This window comes from Leuresthes tenuis, unplaced genomic scaffold (genome assembly GCF_036924035.1).
Source record: "Leuresthes tenuis unplaced genomic scaffold, fLeuTen1.0.hap1 SCAF_10, whole genome shotgun sequence".
Taxonomy (NCBI): Eukaryota; Metazoa; Chordata; class Actinopteri; order Atheriniformes; family Atherinopsidae; genus Leuresthes; species Leuresthes tenuis.
This window is the reverse complement of record NW_027325364.1, coordinates 7559861-7580775: the sequence shown is the minus strand read 5'-3', so window position 1 is coordinate 7580775 and position 20915 is coordinate 7559861. Positions and strand designations below refer to the sequence as shown.

General features: G+C 39.2%; 1 protein-coding gene across 1 annotated transcript in view; it reads left to right on the top strand.

The window, feature by feature from the left end:
- The window catches only part of bbs9 (Bardet-Biedl syndrome 9), a 148888-nt gene that overhangs the window by 89816 nt on the left and 38157 nt on the right, over positions 1-20915 (top strand). Inside the window, exon 21 of the mRNA XM_072393775.1 lies at positions 7996-8106. Coding sequence (XP_072249876.1) covers positions 7996-8106 — 111 coding nt within the window. The remainder of the gene's footprint in view (positions 1-7995; positions 8107-20915) is intronic.

Genomic DNA, 20915 nt, shown 5'->3' with positions numbered 1-20915 from the left:
TCCCTTGATGCAGATTTTAGGCTCCAGCAGGCAAAAACATGAGGCCTATTCATGGTACACCCCATGGCCAATACACACACTCATATTTAAAGGCTTCCCTGCACACTCTGTGGAAAAAGAAACGCCCACAGATATACAGACACAAAAAAATAAAAGTTTATATGTTGAGAACATGTACACACAATACGGCACACAATCTATACACACATCTGTACCAGATACACGATACACACACTCAAAAGAAAATATATGTGCTCACACACACTGTGTTAACATGTACAGCAAGGCAGTTAAATCATACATACACACACTCTCTTTTGCACACGCTTCGTACAGGTAATTTTTTTTCTTTTTTTGTGACGAGATCATGAATTACACGAGTCTCGTCTCCGCCTGTCCTCCGCTTCCTCTTTCTTTCCCTTCTTTCATCATTTTGATTCCTCCCTGAATTTAAATCACCACTTGTCCAAAATCCCCAAATTCTTTCTGCTTATGCATAGCTGAGGTACAGTGTTTCACTGAGCAATCAAGAGAGTTAAACAGATTAGTAGTAGCATTAATTTGTTCATTGTGTAATATAAGAAAAGCGCAGAATTGTATTTTCAAACTCAACGAAACAAAGAATAGTCAAAACTTTGCGTTCGTCTTTACAATTTACAGTTTGATCATTCACAGTCAAGGCGTCTGCCGTGCTCCGGCTGATAATCACTGGACATCTGCATCTCGTGCCGCTCCAATTAACTGGTTGGTGAACATGTGAACAAACATTATGGTGAACTTTAGGCCAGGACATTTTGCTCATACCATTGGACACGGTTTCAGATTAGTGTGTGTAATATTATTGATGATTTCAGAGGCAACACAACTTCAGATCAATGTCTGTTACTGATATCCAGCAACTGCGTCAACTGTGTTCTGCACTTATAAGCTGCAGCAGTACACATCCAGAGGACTATTATAATTACATGTGTGACTGTACATATATATATATATATATATATATATATATATGTACAGTATATAATCATAGTCCATTGGATTTTTAGATAAATCTTTTGTAATAGTGTTTGTTTGTAAAAGAAGTGAGAGTGAGTGTGTTTATGTTTTCTCACCATGTGGTCTCTCCTTTCTTGTTTTGGTCTGCTGCCAAAATTCACACATTCACCACGCATGCACGCACGCACGCACGCACACACGCACACACACACGCACACACACAGCGCTGCAGTAAACACGCATCTCAGATGTTGCTTTTTCACCCACCCGTAAACATTCACACTTGTTTACTTTTCCAACAACACTGACGGCAACCGTTTTCCTCCTAAGACCACAGACACACACACACACTTGGGTACCACACATCATGTTAAACTTTACTGGTAGGAAGTGTGTGCATCTTTGTTAATGTGTTTCTGTTAGTTTCCTGGAAATAGAAACCTTCCAGCACACACCCACCACTGAAAACACTTAGAGACTCACAGTATTTTAGCTGAGTTCCAGTTTGACACAGGCCAATCGCACCTGGCTACTTTCTTTGTGTAACACATTAATAAACATAAAACAAGTGAGTCTGAAAAACAGAACAGGTAACACATACATAATGTAGATGTTTTAAATAAAGACACAAATCCACTGTTGCAGTATTTGACAGTTGCTGCTGTAGGGTTTTTAAGTTTTATGTATCAATGTTGAGAAAATATGGAAGTCTTCAGCTGTTGGGAAACTGAAAATGCAAATAATTCTACAAATATAAGTAAACGCAACAGCAATTATTACTGATAATATTCCATCCATCCATTTTCTATCCCGGGGGGGGCTGGACCCTGTCCCAGCTGTCATCGGGCAAGAGGCGGGGTACAACCTGGACAGGTCGCCAGTCCACCACAGGGCTACTGATGATATTAATAATGATAATGTATTATTATTTTTAGTAGTAGTATTATGGTGATGATAATAAACTTTCATAACAAATACTGTAATTACAAGTAAGATTAGTAAAACAAGTAAAACATCCAAAAAACAAAGACCAAAGGAGATATTGTAATAACAGTACATGTGAGCATAGCTGGGAGGAGAGGAGAAACATAGGTGTTAAGCATATCTCACATCCTTGAACAAATTGATGTATTTTAAAATCAGCAGGTAAGATGGGAAGAGCCATGATTCAGTGCAGTACTCCAGGTTTTTATGGAAAGGGTAGATGGAAATGTGTATCAGAGACGTTAAGCTGCTCACAACTTTCATCATTGTGGAAGCAAATTATCTCATCAACACACGTCTATACTGACGCTTCAGGCGTCCTGGACTCACTGCAGTTTTCTTCCCACACTTTAGGCGTTACTATTGAGAAAACTAAGCCACGACATGACAGAAATAGCTTTAGAAGAAGTAGCACTAAATTAACCATATGGGAGCTTTTTGATGTTTTTCTAACATTTACTATTGTTGGACCTTCTTTGGTATTGATGGTTAATTTAAATGTCTGTAGAGACTCTTCTCTTCAGCTCTTTCTGATATGCACCATTAAGTGCGCCGGGTTACAAGAAGCTAGGAGGAGCATGACCAACCTAAACGACACCAAAGCATGTGCCACCATTCACGAAGCAAATGTTAACAGCCCTCAAGCTTTTAGCAGGAATGTGGTAATTGGTGTGTCGAAGATGATTTGACTGGTGCGAAATTTAAGTTGAATGGAGAAGAAAATTAGTCTTATCTATATCTTTATATATATATTAGTGTCCATTTAAATGATAATCAATGATAAAATTGTTTTCATCAGAGAAGCACTATTAAAGGCAAACATTATGGAAATCCCTACCCCATCCAACTGTCATATAGCACTTATATTTACCATGAATGTAGATAGACTTGTTCCAGTTTCTGTTGTGTCACATCTGTTTCTTGTAACATGTCTACAACAGACACACATGCTTGTGTAGTAGCAGCTATTTTGATTAAGTGTGTAGTATACTGGAGGACAGCGTAACTTATTGTAAATCAGTGAATCAGGGTAAAATACTGAGCATTAACAGTGCAACTGTAAAGTAATTTAATCCGAATTACATGTACATTTTATCACCCGCTGTATTTATGTCTCTCGATATATATATCACATGACCCTCTTATCTCACCCTGATGACATCATTCAGACCAATTTCAAGCTTCAACAGCTGCACTCTGTACACACAGGACACACACACGAACACACACAGAACACATCAGGACTGTTTATCACATGGTTCATCAGTCAGCATGCAGTCAGCATAGCTGTAAACCTCCCCCAAATTGTGAGGTATGTTTATTGGGGGTTTTCACACACACATACACACACACACATACCTTTATAAATGAGTTTGTATTTATGATCGTACATCTGTGCTGTACTGTGTTTATTCTGCTGCTTTCTCCTGTGCTGGAACCTGCAATCAATCCTGTCTATTAGTCTACTTTGTCATTGATCAGTTTCTTGTCTGTCGGTTATCCTTTTCACGTAGATTCACACGTGTGGGTGTATCCTCTCTTCTACTTTCTCAGCCTTGAAACATAAATGCTGCTGTACTGGCTGAGTGTGATACCTTCACATGTCCCAGTTTTCCTCTCATCTACTAATGAAGTCAGGAGATTTTTTTTTTTTTTTATGTCCACACACAGTCCAGTTGAAGCAAGCTGACACAGACTACATACACACATACTCTGATAGTGCATGTGTGTGTTGCAGTTATTTCCACTGTGTTCCACTGGTAGCTGTGGTTTGGGGCATGCATCTATTTTAGAATTAAAGAGAGGGGAGAAGATGGGCTGCGTTTATGTCCATGAGTTTATGCGCACAGACACACACATATGTAGATATGTCTATGTATCTATATCTATAGATATATAGATATCTATAGATATCCATATCTATATATTTGTGCGTGTGTATAGTAGATTTGTAGGTCTGTATAAATTAATTTGGCACAGGGTATGGTACATGTAATATATGTGAGTGTAGGTCATGTCCTGTGTGTAATCCTGACCAGCTGTCTTTGTTCTCTCTCTGTGGTGTTTCCAAATTGAAGAGTTCTCCTTCATGGATGCTATATATAAAACAGCAATGATCTATAATGAGGAGCAATGATCTATAACCTGAAGTTCATATATCAATAAATCTTACATTTTTCAGCGTTTTTTTTTTCCTCGTCTGGGAATGACAGCAATACATTTTTGAGTTGCAGTGATTATCTAAAAGAACTACTTCACATCATTTCTACCGTTTTTGCTATTTTATTGCAATGTCAAAGATTTATTTTGACAGTGTTTATATGGTTTGCAGGTCTAGCCTCTCAAAGCAAGACAAAATATACCAGGTGTTAGTCTCACAAACACCAGTTCTTCAGGGAATTGTGCATCCTGGTTTTTAATGTGTTTTCAAAAGCATAAACGTGTGAGTCTAAAGTGCAGTATAATGTGTGTATGTGGAAGTACATGCATGTGTGCATTGAGGAGGGGTTGAAAAAGCGTAAAGCCCACAGCCAAATTGCTGGCAACCACAGCCGCTCAGTGTCACCCCCATCTTCAAACCACAGCCCAGAATAAAGCAGGAATGCACTGGTGTCCCCACACTGCAGACCAAGTCAGAACTGTCTGTTGGAAGCAGCTTAACCCCCTAACTAGGCTGTCCAGAGCTGCTCCAAAACTGTCCCAAAGTGGCCCCAAACTGTCACCCTCTGGCTCAGATGAGTCCATAATGTTCCAAACTATCACAAAATTACTTGAACTTTCTTCAAAGTGTGGAGTACACAAACAAAAAAAAAACACACTCCCAAAATACCCCAGACGGTCTAACAGGGAAGTGTTTAGATTTTATTTAATTATTTTATAGAAGGTATGCATGTCACCTGTTACACTGTGCTAATCTCAATTAATTAGTAACACTAAAAATAATAATAATAATAGTAACTAATATAGTCATACTGTAACTAATACTATAAGTATGATATAACTAATATGTCCATATACTTGTTTGGCTGTATGTCTTCTGTAACAACTGATTCATGTTCTCTTTTAAATATTTTAAGTACTAGCATTGCTGCAATTACTGTCACTCTCACAGCTACCTATGATTACGGTGTCTTTGAAGGGGGGATGCGATGCAAAGGGTTGAGGCTAAACCTCACGATTGTCTAAAACTGATAACCTGTCCAATGAGACAAATATAGACCTAACCAATGCCAAGAGAAACACGAAAACACACCACAACTCTGACCAGGCAGTAAAACACCTACTATTTACAGAGAGAGATGGAGAGGGAGGAATGTGTTCGAGCTTAGTGGTAAGAGACAGTCTGTGTGTGATGTGATTTTTGTCTCAGGGTTAGCTGCTCCAGAGGCGGGCTATTTCCTTACCTGATGTTGATGTAAGAATGAGGTTATACCATACACTCACACACACCATGACATTGTAAGACAGCGTTTAAAAAAACAACTCGCCTTAGAAAAACACCTGCCCAATTAAGAGCGAGGCATATCCCATTTCAAACAACTGTGATGGAGCATGTCTGTGTGTGTGTGAAGCCACAGGCTGTGGTCTCACCAAAGAGAACAAGATTGGCTTTAAAAAAGGCCAGGATAAATATTAGAGAGGGCTCAGGGTAATCTGAACACACACACACACAAATGTAGATGCAGTAGGGGAGATGGAGACACACACACATTCTCAGACACATTAAGGTAGACTTAATGGCAGACACACATGCACTCTCTGTCTCGTACGTGCGCAAACACACACAACACAAAGGCACGATGTGTGCAGTTGGCATTAAGTGAAAGTACTCTAAAACTGGACACAATCCTCTGGGAGCAGAGCAAATTTAGGGACAAGAGAGATAAAAGGAAGGCAGAAGGATGGGAAAAAGAGGAGATGAGCCATATGAGGCAGGAGAGCAAGCAGGACAGAAAAGAGGGAGTGGACAAAATAAGGATGAGGAGAGAGGCATGAAAAGAAAGAGGAAAAAGATGACAAAGGGTATACAAACACTGAAAGGAGGCAAGAAGTTGAGGAGGAAAGAGGGTGGAATGAGCAGATAGAGACAGGGTGGAGAAGATAAAATGGAAGGGGAGGAGAGGAGAGAAGAATGAAGAAAGGGGGTGAGGAGGAGACAGAGAGGTGGGACAGAGAGAAACAAGGCGTTCAATTCATCGGCTTCAGCAGCTCCCTAAATCCAGACTGATCCGTGGAATTCTAGTAGAGATTTTGTCACACATACACGTGCACACACACATACACACACGCGCAGACCACATGTTCAACATTAGTGTTCAATGCTGTTGACAGTTTTGCAACAGTCATGAAAAGTTTGGGTACGTCTGGGCTGGTGGAGAAGTGCATGTGTAGTAATTTATTTATTGATTTTATCCATTCATTTTCTTTGTTTAGCAGGATGTTTCATTGAGATACAAGATCTCTCCTTTGTGGGAATCTTAGCCAAGAAGACAGCATGAACAGCATTTCAACATTAAAGTTTCCCCTAAAAGTTTTTCAAATGTTAATACAGTAAATATGACACAGCACGTAAAGACAGGGCAATACAAGCTAAATCCATTTTTCATCTCCAGTTATAAAACTATATAAGACAGCACTTTTAAAAATAAGTAAAGAGGGGGAAGTTTTTATAAGCCGACCTGATCTAAAACCTGATTGAAAATGGCTAAAAACATTATTTTTTTACATTAACTGCTTCAACTGGTCATTAATAAAGGATTCAAACACTTGGCCAATACAGATAAAAACAGAAACAGGGCAGTGGTTATTTAAATCTGAAGGCTCTTTAACGCCATTTAAGAGTAGGACAAACAGAGCTGATTTCCAGGTAGTGGGCACCTAAAAAGCAGATCAGTCTGAAAATAGAAGCAACAGGCTCAGCAATAAAATCAGCAGCAATTTTTAGAAAGTGAAGTTCTATCTGATCAGGACTTCCGTCTAAGCTCAGTAGAGCTTTATGAACCTTCTCTTTTTCATATGCTACCGTTATATTACTGGCCTGCAGAAATAAAATGACTGGAGTCAGAGAAGTAGACATTATGGAACCTGAAGAGGATGCTACCTGAACTTAGCTGGATGATTCTAGTTTAATTTACCAAAGTAAGATAATAGTGACATTTTGTCTCAGATATTAGTGACATTTTTAAGATAAAATGGAGTTGGCTCGCTGGGATTTTAAACTGTAGCGCCATGAACATATAGTGTACATCATCACAGTCCCTAAAGAGAAACAACATATACTATAACGTGCACTACAGCACACTTTGTTATCTGAAGCGTTGTTGGGGCTTTGTGAACACAAAGCTGCTGTTTGTTTCTTTTGTTTCTTTTAAGTGAATTAAGAAAATCATAATAATGAAAAATTTTGTTCTTTAATGGTATAATAACACACAACAATGAACTGAGGTTCATTTGTGTTTGTTTCCCTAAAGGTTGGGAACAGTCATTGGAATTAGTCTTTAGAAAGTCATGGAAAACTTTCATAATATCTGTTTGTAACATAAAAACGTACAAGACGTGTATTTGATGTACCCATAATCAAAAGGTACATGAGGTGCTTCTTGCTTAAAAACACATTATGTTACCAGCCTAATGATTTTGCAGCTCAAAGGATAACACTTAAACTTGAAATCTGTCTGAAAGTATAATTTCAACTTCACAGTAAACACAAACTCTACAAAGGATTTTCTGTCTTTTGCAATCCAAGCTGGTAGATTTGTCTCGTCGAGCTGTTTAAAAAACTTACTGGTGAATGAAAAATGTTTTTCTTTGTCAAGATGTTCAAGGCACCTCTTTGATGCCTGCCCTCTTTAATGATGCTGCTAACTGGTCGTCTCTCATCACACTGAGCAGCTTTGAGCATAAATAAGTTGAACTAAAACACGATTTATCAATTAGAAATGTAAAAAAAAAAGTTATTATGTGGTTGGATTATACTTAGAGCACTCTGATGAATTCCTTCGACCTTTCGCTCAGGTGGTGTTGAACCGATAGCAGAAGTTGCTGGTGATGGGGAGGAGATGGAAGTTCCACAGGAGTCGACCAAGTTCATCAAGAAGAAGCAGCCATCTAAGAAAGCCAAGAAAGGTGGGCGTACAAATTCCCCTATTACTCATCTTTCTGCTCTTCCTCTCTGAACCATACTGTCATCCTTCTTTTTGTCATTTTTGGCTCTGCTCAGCCCATCATATTTCCACGCCTGTATAAAAATATGTCGCCCGAGTATATCCACAGCATCGCTCCCAGCTTGTCAGTAAATACTGACCAAAGCCTAAACTAAGACTAAACTAAAATTACTTCCAAACTTCCAGACTTTTAGCTGTTTCATAAACTGAATGACAGTTCAGGTATGTGGTAAATTATTTTATGTCAGTGACATCTCTCCCATCTGTGTGCCATAGAAGTTCTTCTTCCAACCCCTCATTTGACCCCTCATGGAACAATTAACATGAAGAGTATTTAATATGAGATAGTTAGAGGGGGAAAATAAGTAAATTTTCATCTTATTCTATGGCCAAAGGCAATTTGTGTATAAATATAGTGTGGAATTTTACATTTCGCTACCTAAACCTTCAGAAACCGAAATGCCTTGTATATAGGTTTCCACAAATGAGGTGATTCTATTTTTAATGGGGATATATATTATATGATGTGCTTTACAACCCATTATGCTCTTCCTGCAATGGGATCACCTCCGCCCGCTAATCCCTGTGTCTCCCCGTTCTTTGTTCTATCGCCATAGAAACAGTGATGGACATTATTCAAATATCATAGTGTTATTTATTTTTCCATATGAAACAGGGTGTGTCCATCACTGATAGATAACTATCAATTCATCGCTGTCTCTCAGTGTGGGGACTTGGACCACACTCATCCTCTGCTGTCTTTCGTTGTCCCACTTATGTTTTCAACCATGTGACCCTGCTTTCAGTCTGGCCTTCTCTTTTCCCGGGAGATATCTTATGCCATATTTGTTTTTCAAATCCACCTCCATATTGGTCTTTCTTCCTCCTTCTTGACTCATTATTCTTTATGTTTGACTTTATTCCATCAGCGTTTTTACCTATAGAATTATTTAATCTGTGATACTATCACCTAAACGTACACGCACCCACACACACACACACACACACACACACACACACACACACACATGCATATTGTTTATTGGCTTTGTCTTACACACACATACAAACACACACACACATCCAGACCACTGCCAGAAAGGGGCTTTGTTTGTATTAAGGGACAAATCCTTGTTTTATGACAGTTTGTCTTTCCTAAACCGAGGCGGATAGATTCTCTTTGAAGGGGTCTACGTTCGTTAAAGGCTGGTGGGTTTTTGTGTGTTAGAGCGCATGTGTGTGCACTCATGTGGTTAATCCAGTCAGGCGTCACCGCTAATGAGAAGGGGAGGTGTGGGAGACACTGAGAAGGCGACATAGGGATCATTAGATACGCACACATATACATATACGTCTACAGACAGCACACCAGCGAGCGTGTCAGTGCCAGTATAAGTGCTCTGATCTCTATACCCTTTACTGATGCATGGGTTGTAACAAGCCTTTGTGCCAAATGCGCTTTATTTGCTGCACTGTTTGCTTCTTTTAATTTATTTTATGATTTTTACCTTGTTTAAGATGAATGACCAAAAATAAAGTCTAAATAAATCTGAGATTGTTAGTCACCGTGAACAGTTTTGTTTTGTTCCATCACTCAGAATTACTCATGTAACTTGAGTTTTTCCTGCCGCCACTACCAAAATTCTTAGTGATTCATAACCAAAAATAACAATAAATTCAAGTAGCTGGTCCTTTTAATCAATCTGTTGAACAAAACACAATTGAACCCACACATTGGTTGTTTAGGTGCTGCTCATATATTTATAAACTTAACAGGCTTTTTATGGGTTTGGAATGGTCTCCAAGAACAGTTTGACAGGGATTTTGGTTAGGAAATCTGCTGTCTGTATATATCATTACATTGAATTCATTCATTTTGTTAGCCATTGGTACAAGTAAATAAAAAGAAACGACAGATGTGGGGTTTTACAGGTCCAGTGTTTAAATTCAGTCCGTCCCCACCCCATTCTGAATTATGATGGCCATCATAAACACAAAAGTCCCGCTCAAGAACCAGGGTTTAGTGGTTGTAACATGATGTTGTGGTGTGTTGCGGTGTATAAAACACGTTTAAACAAGCTGTGTTTTGTTACCATGACAACTGTAGTAACCACAGAGATAGGACAAAGACATTAATTGATTTTGACTTCATCAGGCAGGTCATCATCAGAAATAGATCAGTGAAGATAAATGGGACAACGTCAATTCCAAAGTCTGATTTTCTTTTTGTTTCCTCTGTTATACTGGAGTCAACATTGCTGTGTGCAGAGCCCAGTTAGATCAGAGCTAGCCATCGATTGGCATTACACGCAATGCACCCAATATAGCTCCCAATCTGCAGCTGACTGCGAAACATCCTTAAGACTTATATATTATATCCATCGCTACATAAAGCTCAGTACACAGACTAACTCTGTAAAAGAAAAAAAGTTACCATAGATGTCATTTGATATGAATTTTTTCAGGCTTTGTGTTTTGTCTGTGATCATCCTAAATTTGATATCAAAACAGACTCAACAGTCCTCTGTGGCTCTGTTTTTCACACACACACAAACAGATGTCACTTCTACCACAAAAGACTGACAAAAGCAAGAGGAAAATTATCCCTAATTAGCATTGTTTGTCATGGAAACCTCTGTGGTTTGCACTTAAAAGAAGAGGAAGGAGAGAGGGCACAGGGAAAATGATTCTGGAACACCTTGTCCAGACTTGTCCTTTAGCCACTATTCTTCCTCCTGCTCTTGACAGAGAAAATAAGAAACAGCAGTTGTCTGTACAGCACTTTCTTATAGGAATGTGACTGGTCGCGAAAGTGTGCTTTAATGCTAAATTTTACTTATGTTGCTTCAATTCACTTCGGCACAAAGGATGCTTCCCAGTTCAAAGGCTTGACTCAGCAGGACTGAGCTCCTTCATATTTACTGTTGATCACACTGTAGTCTTCAAAAAGCTTAGATTAGCTGACTATATATGATGTCACTGAGTTGATGTGGTTCTCTGTGCATTGTTTAAATTTGACCCAGCTTCTACATTGATGTATTTTTTTCTCCGATTGTGGCAAAATGCCAAAAAAGCCTGTGGGTAGACTGGCCAGCTCACAGCTCTCATAAAATCAAGAAACAAGGTAACAGAGAACGAATCAGTTCAAAGCTGATATTTCTTACACAAAAACACACTCACCTACACTTTCCGCCTACCTGTCTATGACTTAAAAGTAATTAGGCGCCACGCCAAATCCCACACACACAAGTCTTTCTATTACAGTACATGGCAGCCAGAAAGCAGATTTGGTTGACTTGAAAGGCATCAAAAGGTGTCTAAGAGCAGAACACAGGAGGAGAATAGTGGAGCGCACTCCTTCTCTTTCCTCTTCTTGTAAAAGAGGGATAAAAGAGAGATGAAAGGGAGAGAAGGAAGACACTCTCCCTTCTCTTCTTTCCTGGCACTGCATCTCTTTTTGTTGTTCTGCTCCTCCCCTGCAGCCCACCTGGGATCAGAGGCATGATCCAGAGCACAGATGCACACATGCAACCAGATGCGGGCACACATATACAGTCAGGAAAGTACAGGTTTACATAAAATCTCTACAGGCACAACATTAACACAAATGCATAAAGACAGTTAGGAAAAACGTCATTTCTGTTTCTCCTCTCCATTTCTTACTGTGAGGTTAATTTGAACTCTGACCTAACAATTATGTAGGTCTCTTCCCTCATTCTTGTCTTTGAGTCTTTAGATGACTCATCAAGGCCAGAGTCAGTTTGTGGTCAATGGTCGAATTATGGTCGAATTATGTACCCCCCCAACCGCAATAGTAGATTTATGCTAACAGATATTAGCCAACACCTTTGGGCTTTATCCACCATTATTCAGGCCCAGAAATACTGCACCTCGTACGTACCATTATCAAGCATTATTCCCACAGTCATCTGCGATCTTTGTTGCTTATTTGGAAGTCATTCAGGCATTTCAGTGTTGCATCTCAATTATATTGGCAATTACCACTAGCTGCTCGCCATTACCCATTTGTAATATCCTTCATGCATTAGCATGAGCTTAAGCTTTATCCATTAAGTGGTGGATCCAGATAAAAGCTGTTGTCCATTATTGTCTTGATGTAGCCATCTGACAGAAAACACAGATAAAGGGAAGCAGATAAGTCGGCCTTAGAGATGAGCAGTTTTTTTGTAAAGTCATTAATGCAACCTGATCTCATGACAGATTGTTTATTAGCTTCATCGTTTCACAGTGCAAAATGTTGGAATTTTCCAACATGGGTTGAAAACTGTACAATTACCATGTTTTCTTTACTCACTTCCCTACAGCAAAGGCAGTTTATGTCTCAGTTTATGATGACGCTGTTGCTAGATGACTACCTGTAACCATCACAATGTAGATTATTACTTCTTGCTAGATTACAATGTACACATTTAACACCATTTATTTGCCTTTAAGCATTTAATAGGAGAAACGAGGAGTGATTGGAGGCGTTATTCCGCCATATCCAATGCTGGATAGGCCAATTTGAGACCCATCCCTCACTTTCATTTTCTGCTTTGCTAATGGTTAGTGTTTGGAGTTAGATATATGATTTAGGCTTATACATTTCACTACATATCACAAGGACATTGTCCTACACAAAACAACAGTGATATATCACCATCTCACAATAAACCAATCAATGCTGGTGGAACAGCGGCTTTTTGATTGGTTCAATTTTAACTGCAGACTTTTGCAAATACTGCAGTGATGAACAGATTAATTCCACTAAATAGTCACTGACACCAGTGCTATCTATATTCAGTGAATTCTATAAAGAGATTCCCAATGATGTGTGTCTTGTGATGTAAAGAGGTTTAGAAAAAAGAACGCTGTTACTTTAATCAACACTTGCTATTGGTTGATAAACTGCACTGAGGTATCAGATTATCAGAATTTGTATGACGTGAGAGAAAACTGAATCCTTGCATTCTTAGTTGTAAACAGCTAAAGTTTTAAAACATTTTAATGTGTTTCTGCCATTAAAAAGGGACACTGGATTCCCTCAATGATACCAGAGTTTGCTCCATCCTGTCTAGAATGTCTTACCACTAAATCAGAGTAATAATTACACAAATATGACTTGGAAATGGTCACAAATTATAAGGTAAAAGATAAAATGAGAATTACAGTTTGCCCACAGGCAGCTTGTGCTCGTTCTCAGGAAGTTCATTCTTTTTTCTGACTCTGTAACGTACAGTCACAACCTCCATCTTGTAATGTGTGCATATAAATCTGCAAACATACCAATACACTCCAGCCCTCTCTCCTCCGAGTTGTGCTGTCAGCAGCTGAGTGAAGCTGCACAGATAATGAAACTTCTAGTGACCCGCTGAGATCCAGAAGCCAGAGGAGACTTGTATTAACATGGCTGAATTACACAGGCCTGCTGTGTCAGTCTGTCTGTCAGATTACAGTAATAGTGAACAGAGCTATCAGCTTACTGTCACACACTGCGGCTGCTGTTCACATCCAGCATCTGCACACTCACGCATAGCACTCAGCAGGCAGGTTTCCTCATCCCGAACAGGATCCTCTGGGGCTGTGTCCAGTTTCTGACCCATGATGTGAGTGTGCTTGTTGATGGGTGTGACAGATAGAGGTTTATTTATTCACAGCTCACCCCCCATGAATAAAAACACAGATAGAAAATCCACACACACTCACTCGTGTATACACACAGAATTTCAGAGGTTAAGTGTCCTTGCAGATGGAAAGTAAAATATGTGGCTGATGAAACTAAGCCTAAATGTTGGATGGGTGCCTGAAATGGAAGTGAGTGAGTAAATGTTTAATGGTGTTTTAAGTCTGTAAAAGTGGGTGTGGACATAACAGAAGATGAAGCGGGCTCGAGCTTACAGGCTGCGTATGTACATATATGAACATAAATGGTTTTGGAGGCACAGGTTATAAAAAGACACAACTTTATGAGCTTTTTCATCACTGTGGACCAGTACAGTAACGGTGATCGCCCTACCTAAAGCCTGATTCATATCCGTAGTTGGAAATCACTCCCAATATGTTAATCGGAACAGTTTCTGACATTTATTTATGTAAGAAGTTTTTGCAAAATGATATAGAAATTATTTAAAAAACATTAAACAAACTGATATGCAAAGTGTGATCGGTGTGCTCCTCCTGCGGCTTCAGAAAAGCCCTGCATAAAGAACGCACACTTATTTAAAGAAAAATAATAATATTTCACCTATTTAGATAAAAGGGGTTTATGTTAACTTCACAGGCTATTGAAGATAGAAAGGATGATGGGACTTTTCACACACACAAGTGTGTTGGTGTATATAAACACAGAGAAACTGCAGTGTATCGTCTATCAAACACTTAGGTTTCCTTTCTTTGGGTTGACAGTGTCTCAGCGACATTGCACACTGCTTGTAACTGTGATCAGTCACGTACATTTTATTGAGATGTTTATCTCAGTTGTAAAAAACGTCTTCACTGTGTGACTTGAAATATCAATACTTGGAGGGACAAAGTAAGATATCCTGTTCTATGTTTTTAGATTTAGTTGCATGTTGGAGAGCCACAAGAGTTAGTATTTTTGCCTAATCAGGGGGTTACATAGCATTTAAATTGGTGTGGTGTGTTCACTAAATTACAGCTGGTTTTCAGACACGTGTCCCCCAAGTCAAACATGTCAAATGTGTGTTCTTAAAATAGAGCTGCCTGCTTTCCTCATGCCAACTCGTCATGTGTGTTTTATCCCCAAGTCCAGCTGGGTGTTAAGTGGGAGCTCCACAGATCCAAATGTTTGTCAACCACCTTATATCCAAGTTTTCATCAGCTGTGACTTCCTGGAATGTGGATGTGCCTCAAGTTATCCATATACAAGTGCTCATTAAAAGTTCTTCTAAATCCAAGTGGACACCATTCTGAGTTCCTTAACACCCAACAATTCCTCAAATGTGATCTCGCTATGTCTGAGTCATCACTGCCTTGTTCTTTAAATCCTTGTCTTCATCAAGTGTGATCCAGAAACAAACTAATCAGCTCATAGAGGTAAAAAGAAATGAAGGATAGGAGCTCAGGGTTTATGACAAAGCAGAGACTGCGGAAGAACGGCGAACTCTGCTGTGCTTTACAAACTGTACTGGATACAAAGGTCGTTCCATCATCATTCTGACCTCCTGACAGGTTTTAATCTCTGAACTTGCCACTTGTCAACAGCATTTTTAAGTGGCAACATTTGCTCTTGTACTGTAACTCCAAAGCTCACGGATGCCAACAAAATCCCCACCACGTGGCTATCACGCCATCTCGTGAACTATTTTTTGGCTCTGGTTGTGTTGACGGAGCACTGATGAGACGCTTGGCTGTTTAATGTGTGTGTAATGTTCCACTAATGTCTCTGCAGCAGTATTATCTGATCGGCTATTCTTGGCTAGAGGCTAATGCTCACAGTGATTACAGATAAAGATGACGGTGGCTTTCCAAATATTTGTTGACTGGTCGGGTACCAGGGTGGACTAATGCATATGCACCCTGTAACGGAAAGTTCAGGAGTTTAAAGCCTTACAACAGCCGCTAAGTCCTGTCAGTGACCTTGTGTTGGTGTAGGCCATTCCTTGCACATTTATCTTAGATGGACATGATAAGTTATTGGAGAATGTCTTGAAGTCTATGGGAAAATCATATCTTAATGGTCCAGTTGCATTTTTGTGCTGAGATACTGCAGAGACCAAGACATCTATACACTACTGATTTTTGTAACTTTCGTTGGGAAACACATGCTTTCAACATTACATATCCGCACACCTTTTCAAGCGTAATAATTTTTTAAGCTTATGTTTCAGTGTATGCTTATAGGATGCAGAGAACCAAGTCAATTACACACACATTTGAACGGGGGCCTTAAAACTGCTATGTTCATGAAAAGTGGACATGTGCTGACAACAGGGAGTGTAATACATCGAAAAATATATATTTTTTAAAAGGTGAGAAATCAAAACATGAGCAATGATCTGGGTTACATGTACAATGGTGTGGGTCTATAACGTCTCGACAATGACGTGGTTTGTTCCATTATTTTAGTGGCAGAGTCAAATATCTGCCTGACTTTGTGTCAAATTCAGTCTGGCAAAGTTAGATATTTTTCTACGATACCTCTACTATCAAAACGTTTGCATTCCCGTCTCGTTTCTTTAAAAGGGTCGCCAGAACAGCTTGTAATTTTTAACTTAACCACTGTGAAATTCCACTGACCCATTGACTTTTGACCTTGTGTCAGCGGTTATCTTTATACAGAGATTGAATATACATTTGGGGGAGTGCTCTAATTTTCTTTTTTTTTCTTATTTTCTTTGTCCTGCTAATTGCAGCTTTTATTGTTTATTTGCAAGCTTGTCAGCAGACTCATAGGATGCTTCTGTAGCTAAAGGTTCCACAAGCACTGAAATGTTGTTATACGCTAAAGCTGCGGGTCCATTTCAATGTTGTCACTTATCCATGTTTAGAAGGTTTGTCTTCTATATTTTTGTTTTTTTAAATTAGATGCACTGTGGCTTTCAACTTGAAAATTCCCAAGTTTACACAAAGTATTGAGCTCAAAAGACTTTCACCAAGTATATGACAATGAAGTATAAATGAATAATTGTTTGAGACACAGGAAATGTTTTTTAACAACATATTTACATTAACTCGCTCAGTTTGTTGTAGATCTGTTCACACATCGCCCAATATGTTCAGTCTTCAAAGATTGGATGCAGCAAACCATTGCTTCATCAAGAATATCGAGTTTTTCTAGTTTACCATAACAACAAAGACGGAATATCTGAATTGAAATAACGGCAGCTTCTCTGGGGAAAAATGCATCAAGTGTTTATAAAGCCAGTATGACGCAAGAGGGAGTTTCATCGAAGCAATCTAATTTATCAAAGGCGTGTTGATAACTTCTGTAAATTATGGTTAAAAGGGAGTGGGAGACAGAGAGGGAGGGAGAGAAAAGGAAATAGATTCAGAGGGGGAGGGATAGAGAGGAAGAAAAGGGAGAGGCAGGAACTATTCTGGCTACGATAACCATCAACAAACCAGACAGTCTTTCAGAGCTCAAAACCCAGATGTGTATATGTGTGTTCCCCTCAGGTCATGTAACATGTGGTAAGGAGGCAGTGTTTTTGCGGTAGTGTCCATTCAGGCTCTCACTCCTGGGGGAACCTTCCAGAAGGAATGAATGCTCTTCCTCTGGGAGGCCCGTGTAGGAAGTGCAGCTTCCAGCTTAGTGCAACCGGCCTTTACACCCCCTGCTGCTTTTCACATTAGGGCCATGCCAGCTCTGTTATGGAATATTACCATTATTCTAATATATTATATGGTTGCAGCTAGTTCAGTTTCATGGATCATTCCAGCTACACAGAGCGTGGCCCTCGTAATTTTGAATAATAAAATGCCCTTGTTGTTTTATGTGAAAAAAGAGAGATGTTTTTACATCCTGAATCAAACTTCCACGATTAAACAGGTCTAAACAGGAAATACACACACATGTTGCATGCAGTCTTAATGCATTAATGTGCAGAAAAAAACAACCATCACACATGCACCTGGCATCAAACATGACAAATGACTGCCAATGTTGATGCTGATGAAGTATCAACATTGGCAGTAATTAATTAAAGTAATTAATTAGTGGTCTTCCCCTTTCCATTATGTCCTTTATGTTCCCAAAATATTGCCCACTGAGGGTGATACATGTGCACAATACCACAGTGGTTTTTGACCATGATAAGTACTCCATCCGGTTGCTCATTGCACTTTGTGTAACCTTATTTGTTATTGTGAATGCATGTGTGCACCCTTTACAGGAAATGTAAGAGTGGATTTCAGACAGTAATTATGTATCTATTGGTTAATCAATTTAGTATTTATCAGTATTTTGACATGCTGCGACATCACCTTACAAGATTGATTTAATATAGGGTAAAATTATACAAATATTATAAAAAGCCAAACAGTGCATTTATTATTCTGTTTCTAAAAATTAAGAATTGCCAATTTAACAAGGTCTAATGAAATTTGAAGGAGAACAGTTGAAAAGAAATATTTTTGTGGGACAGAAAAAACGTATAAGCTTCAAGCTCACCGGTGATTTGGCCTATCTGCTTTGAAATAGTTTTGGAACATTTAAAATGGGCTAGCAGGACAAGTTGTTAGTAAAATAAGCCAAGTCAACCACCGTGTCAGGAAAACAGATGTTCTGCTTGTTTTTTTACAGAAGGACTCTTAATTCTGACTGACAGAGAAGCAAAACACTGTTTTTTTGCTCTTCCCTGCATTTGTCTTTATTTTATCTTGTTTATCGTGTTACTTTGGTTACCCATTTTTTTTTTTTTTTGTTATTTGTTAAAAAGCTAAAAAGAATCTCATAAAAAGCATATTTCACAGGTTGTGTAGTGTACAGATGGTCTTACATACATGAGCTGTGCAGTTTTGGGGTGATCAGGGACTGTTTTTCTTTGTAACAAAAGCTCCTCTTTGTTGCTTCATCCCCCTTGAATCCCCACAACCTCAACTTCCACCCCTTCCCCCATTTATTTATTTATTTTTTCAAACAAGGGACCTTTAATTTGGTGAGAAGGAAGCAATGAATTGTCGAGTGTACTTTTCCACCGGCAGCCTGGGAAGTGAAGGCCTCTTTCTCTCTCCTCTATCTAATGCAAAACCCAGTGGGTAACAAATGCTGGACTGGTGCTGCTCCTCATCATCTAATGTATTCTGTTTGCTTTTCACCTACTAGCTATTATTTTATCTTAATTTCTGGATACACTCTTTCATCAATGGTCATATTTAGAAATTAGTGACAGCACAAATCACAGTTAAAGGGAATATTCTGTATATTGCGAGTTTTATTCTTGATCCTCTGGAATATCATATTGCACAGGCTATATTTATGTCCAATGTGTGATCTTGGGGTGGGGCCTCTGTGTATGCATGATTGTTTGAGAGATGTGTAAAAGTGTATGTGAGTGGAGAGTTTATCAGAGGAGACGTGTCAATTAGCTGGGGGGTACAGAAGGCAGAGCCATAGGTTAAATGTCAGGGTGGGGGGATTCGTCAGCTGTCACTAACTATAAAAACTTACTGTGCTCTTGTTCACATGTGTGTATGCACCATGGAAAGAGCCTCATTGTGGGTCAGTCGCCACTGAGCAGACTGTGAACAGACACACAGCTCACTGTGTGTGGCGACACTTTCTTCTGCCACAAGACTGACGGCACAAAATTAAAACAAATTGTCACCTCTGAAAGAGATACTTCTGTGTATTATTTCTCTCAAATGTTCAGTTCAGCCAAAAGTGAAGCACAGCAGAAAATATGTATGACTACAGTTTAGAAAATGATCTTTGCATTTATGTTTGTTTTGTGTTTTAAAGTCATTAATCTGTGTGTCGGAAAGGTCTTAAAAGTGTTGAGGACAGATTCACTTTGTGCTGTCTGTGAAAATATTAACTAAACTCCTTGAAGCATCCACGAAACCCAGTCGGTCCCATTACAGACTTTTCCATTCATGTGATGAATGCTAAATGTGTGTAGGTGAAAATTCACTCTGGTACCACCTGGGGAGGAAAAAGAAAAAAAACCAAAACACTTGGCTTATATATCTTTTTTTTCATTTAAATTGTAAAGTCCAAAGTTCATCTGCAGAGGAGAATGCTCCTGCGTCTCTAACAGTGACGAGATATACTGCAGCAATTTATAGTACGACATCGGTTGGTATTTTTGATCATCAAACCTGTCTAGTTAGCCCCCGAAATAAGATGAGAAGCCTGTAAATGAGCATAATTTTTTTCGGATGCATTTTTGCTCACACTTTCAACACGTTAACACAGACTCCATCGCACATTATCAAAGTTGAATTCTTAGATTGTGTAGGTGCAGCCATCAGAAAATGGCCACATTTCAATTTATAAAAATCCAAATCAGAAATAAGTGTTGCTCCTGATGTTGACTCAGAGAAACACTTTTCAGACCCACTTCATAATGAGGAATTATAATGGTTTTGATATTCCGGATGAACTGGTGCCGGATCACTTTACTGCTTTTTGCCCCGATGATGATTTCAACCATTCTTTTTGAGTGTTTAATGCAACTAATGAACAAGATGACAAAAATCACAAAAACGAATAGAAATAGAATAACCCCATACTATTCTGTGGGAAAGCTTGCATTAAACCTCTGCTAAGTAAAGGAAAAGTAAAGTAATCTCATAATCTCAGACTGAATGACGACTTTATTCCAAAGTTCACATATAGGTCTGGAAATGACCTGTTCCTCTGAGATCTTAGGTGTTTTCTCTGCCAGCGCAAGAGGTGATCAGTGTCAGTGAAAAGACTCAGCTCAGTCCTCAGAGTTGGCGACGGCTCAACACAAAGTACGGGCTTGAGACCGCAGATAGAAGCATTATGGGTACATAGGGCTTTCTTTCCTCTCCATCCTCTCGCTCAATCTCACACCCTCCATTTCTCCTTCCAAACCCATCTCTTCCTCCTATCTCCCAGTAGCCTTATGTGTGTAGCATGTGTGTGTGCGCTCAGTCATAAGAGTGGTGTGTATTTATGTGATTGCAGAGGACATGATTAGTTTCCTTCATTAGGCTAAAGGCTGGGCTTTGCTCCATGGCAAATATTGGCCCATGGAAATTGGACATTTGGGCGTGTGCTTTCTCTCTCTGTCTCTCTCTCTCTGTCTCTCTCTCTCTCTCTCTCTCTCTCTCTCTCTCTCT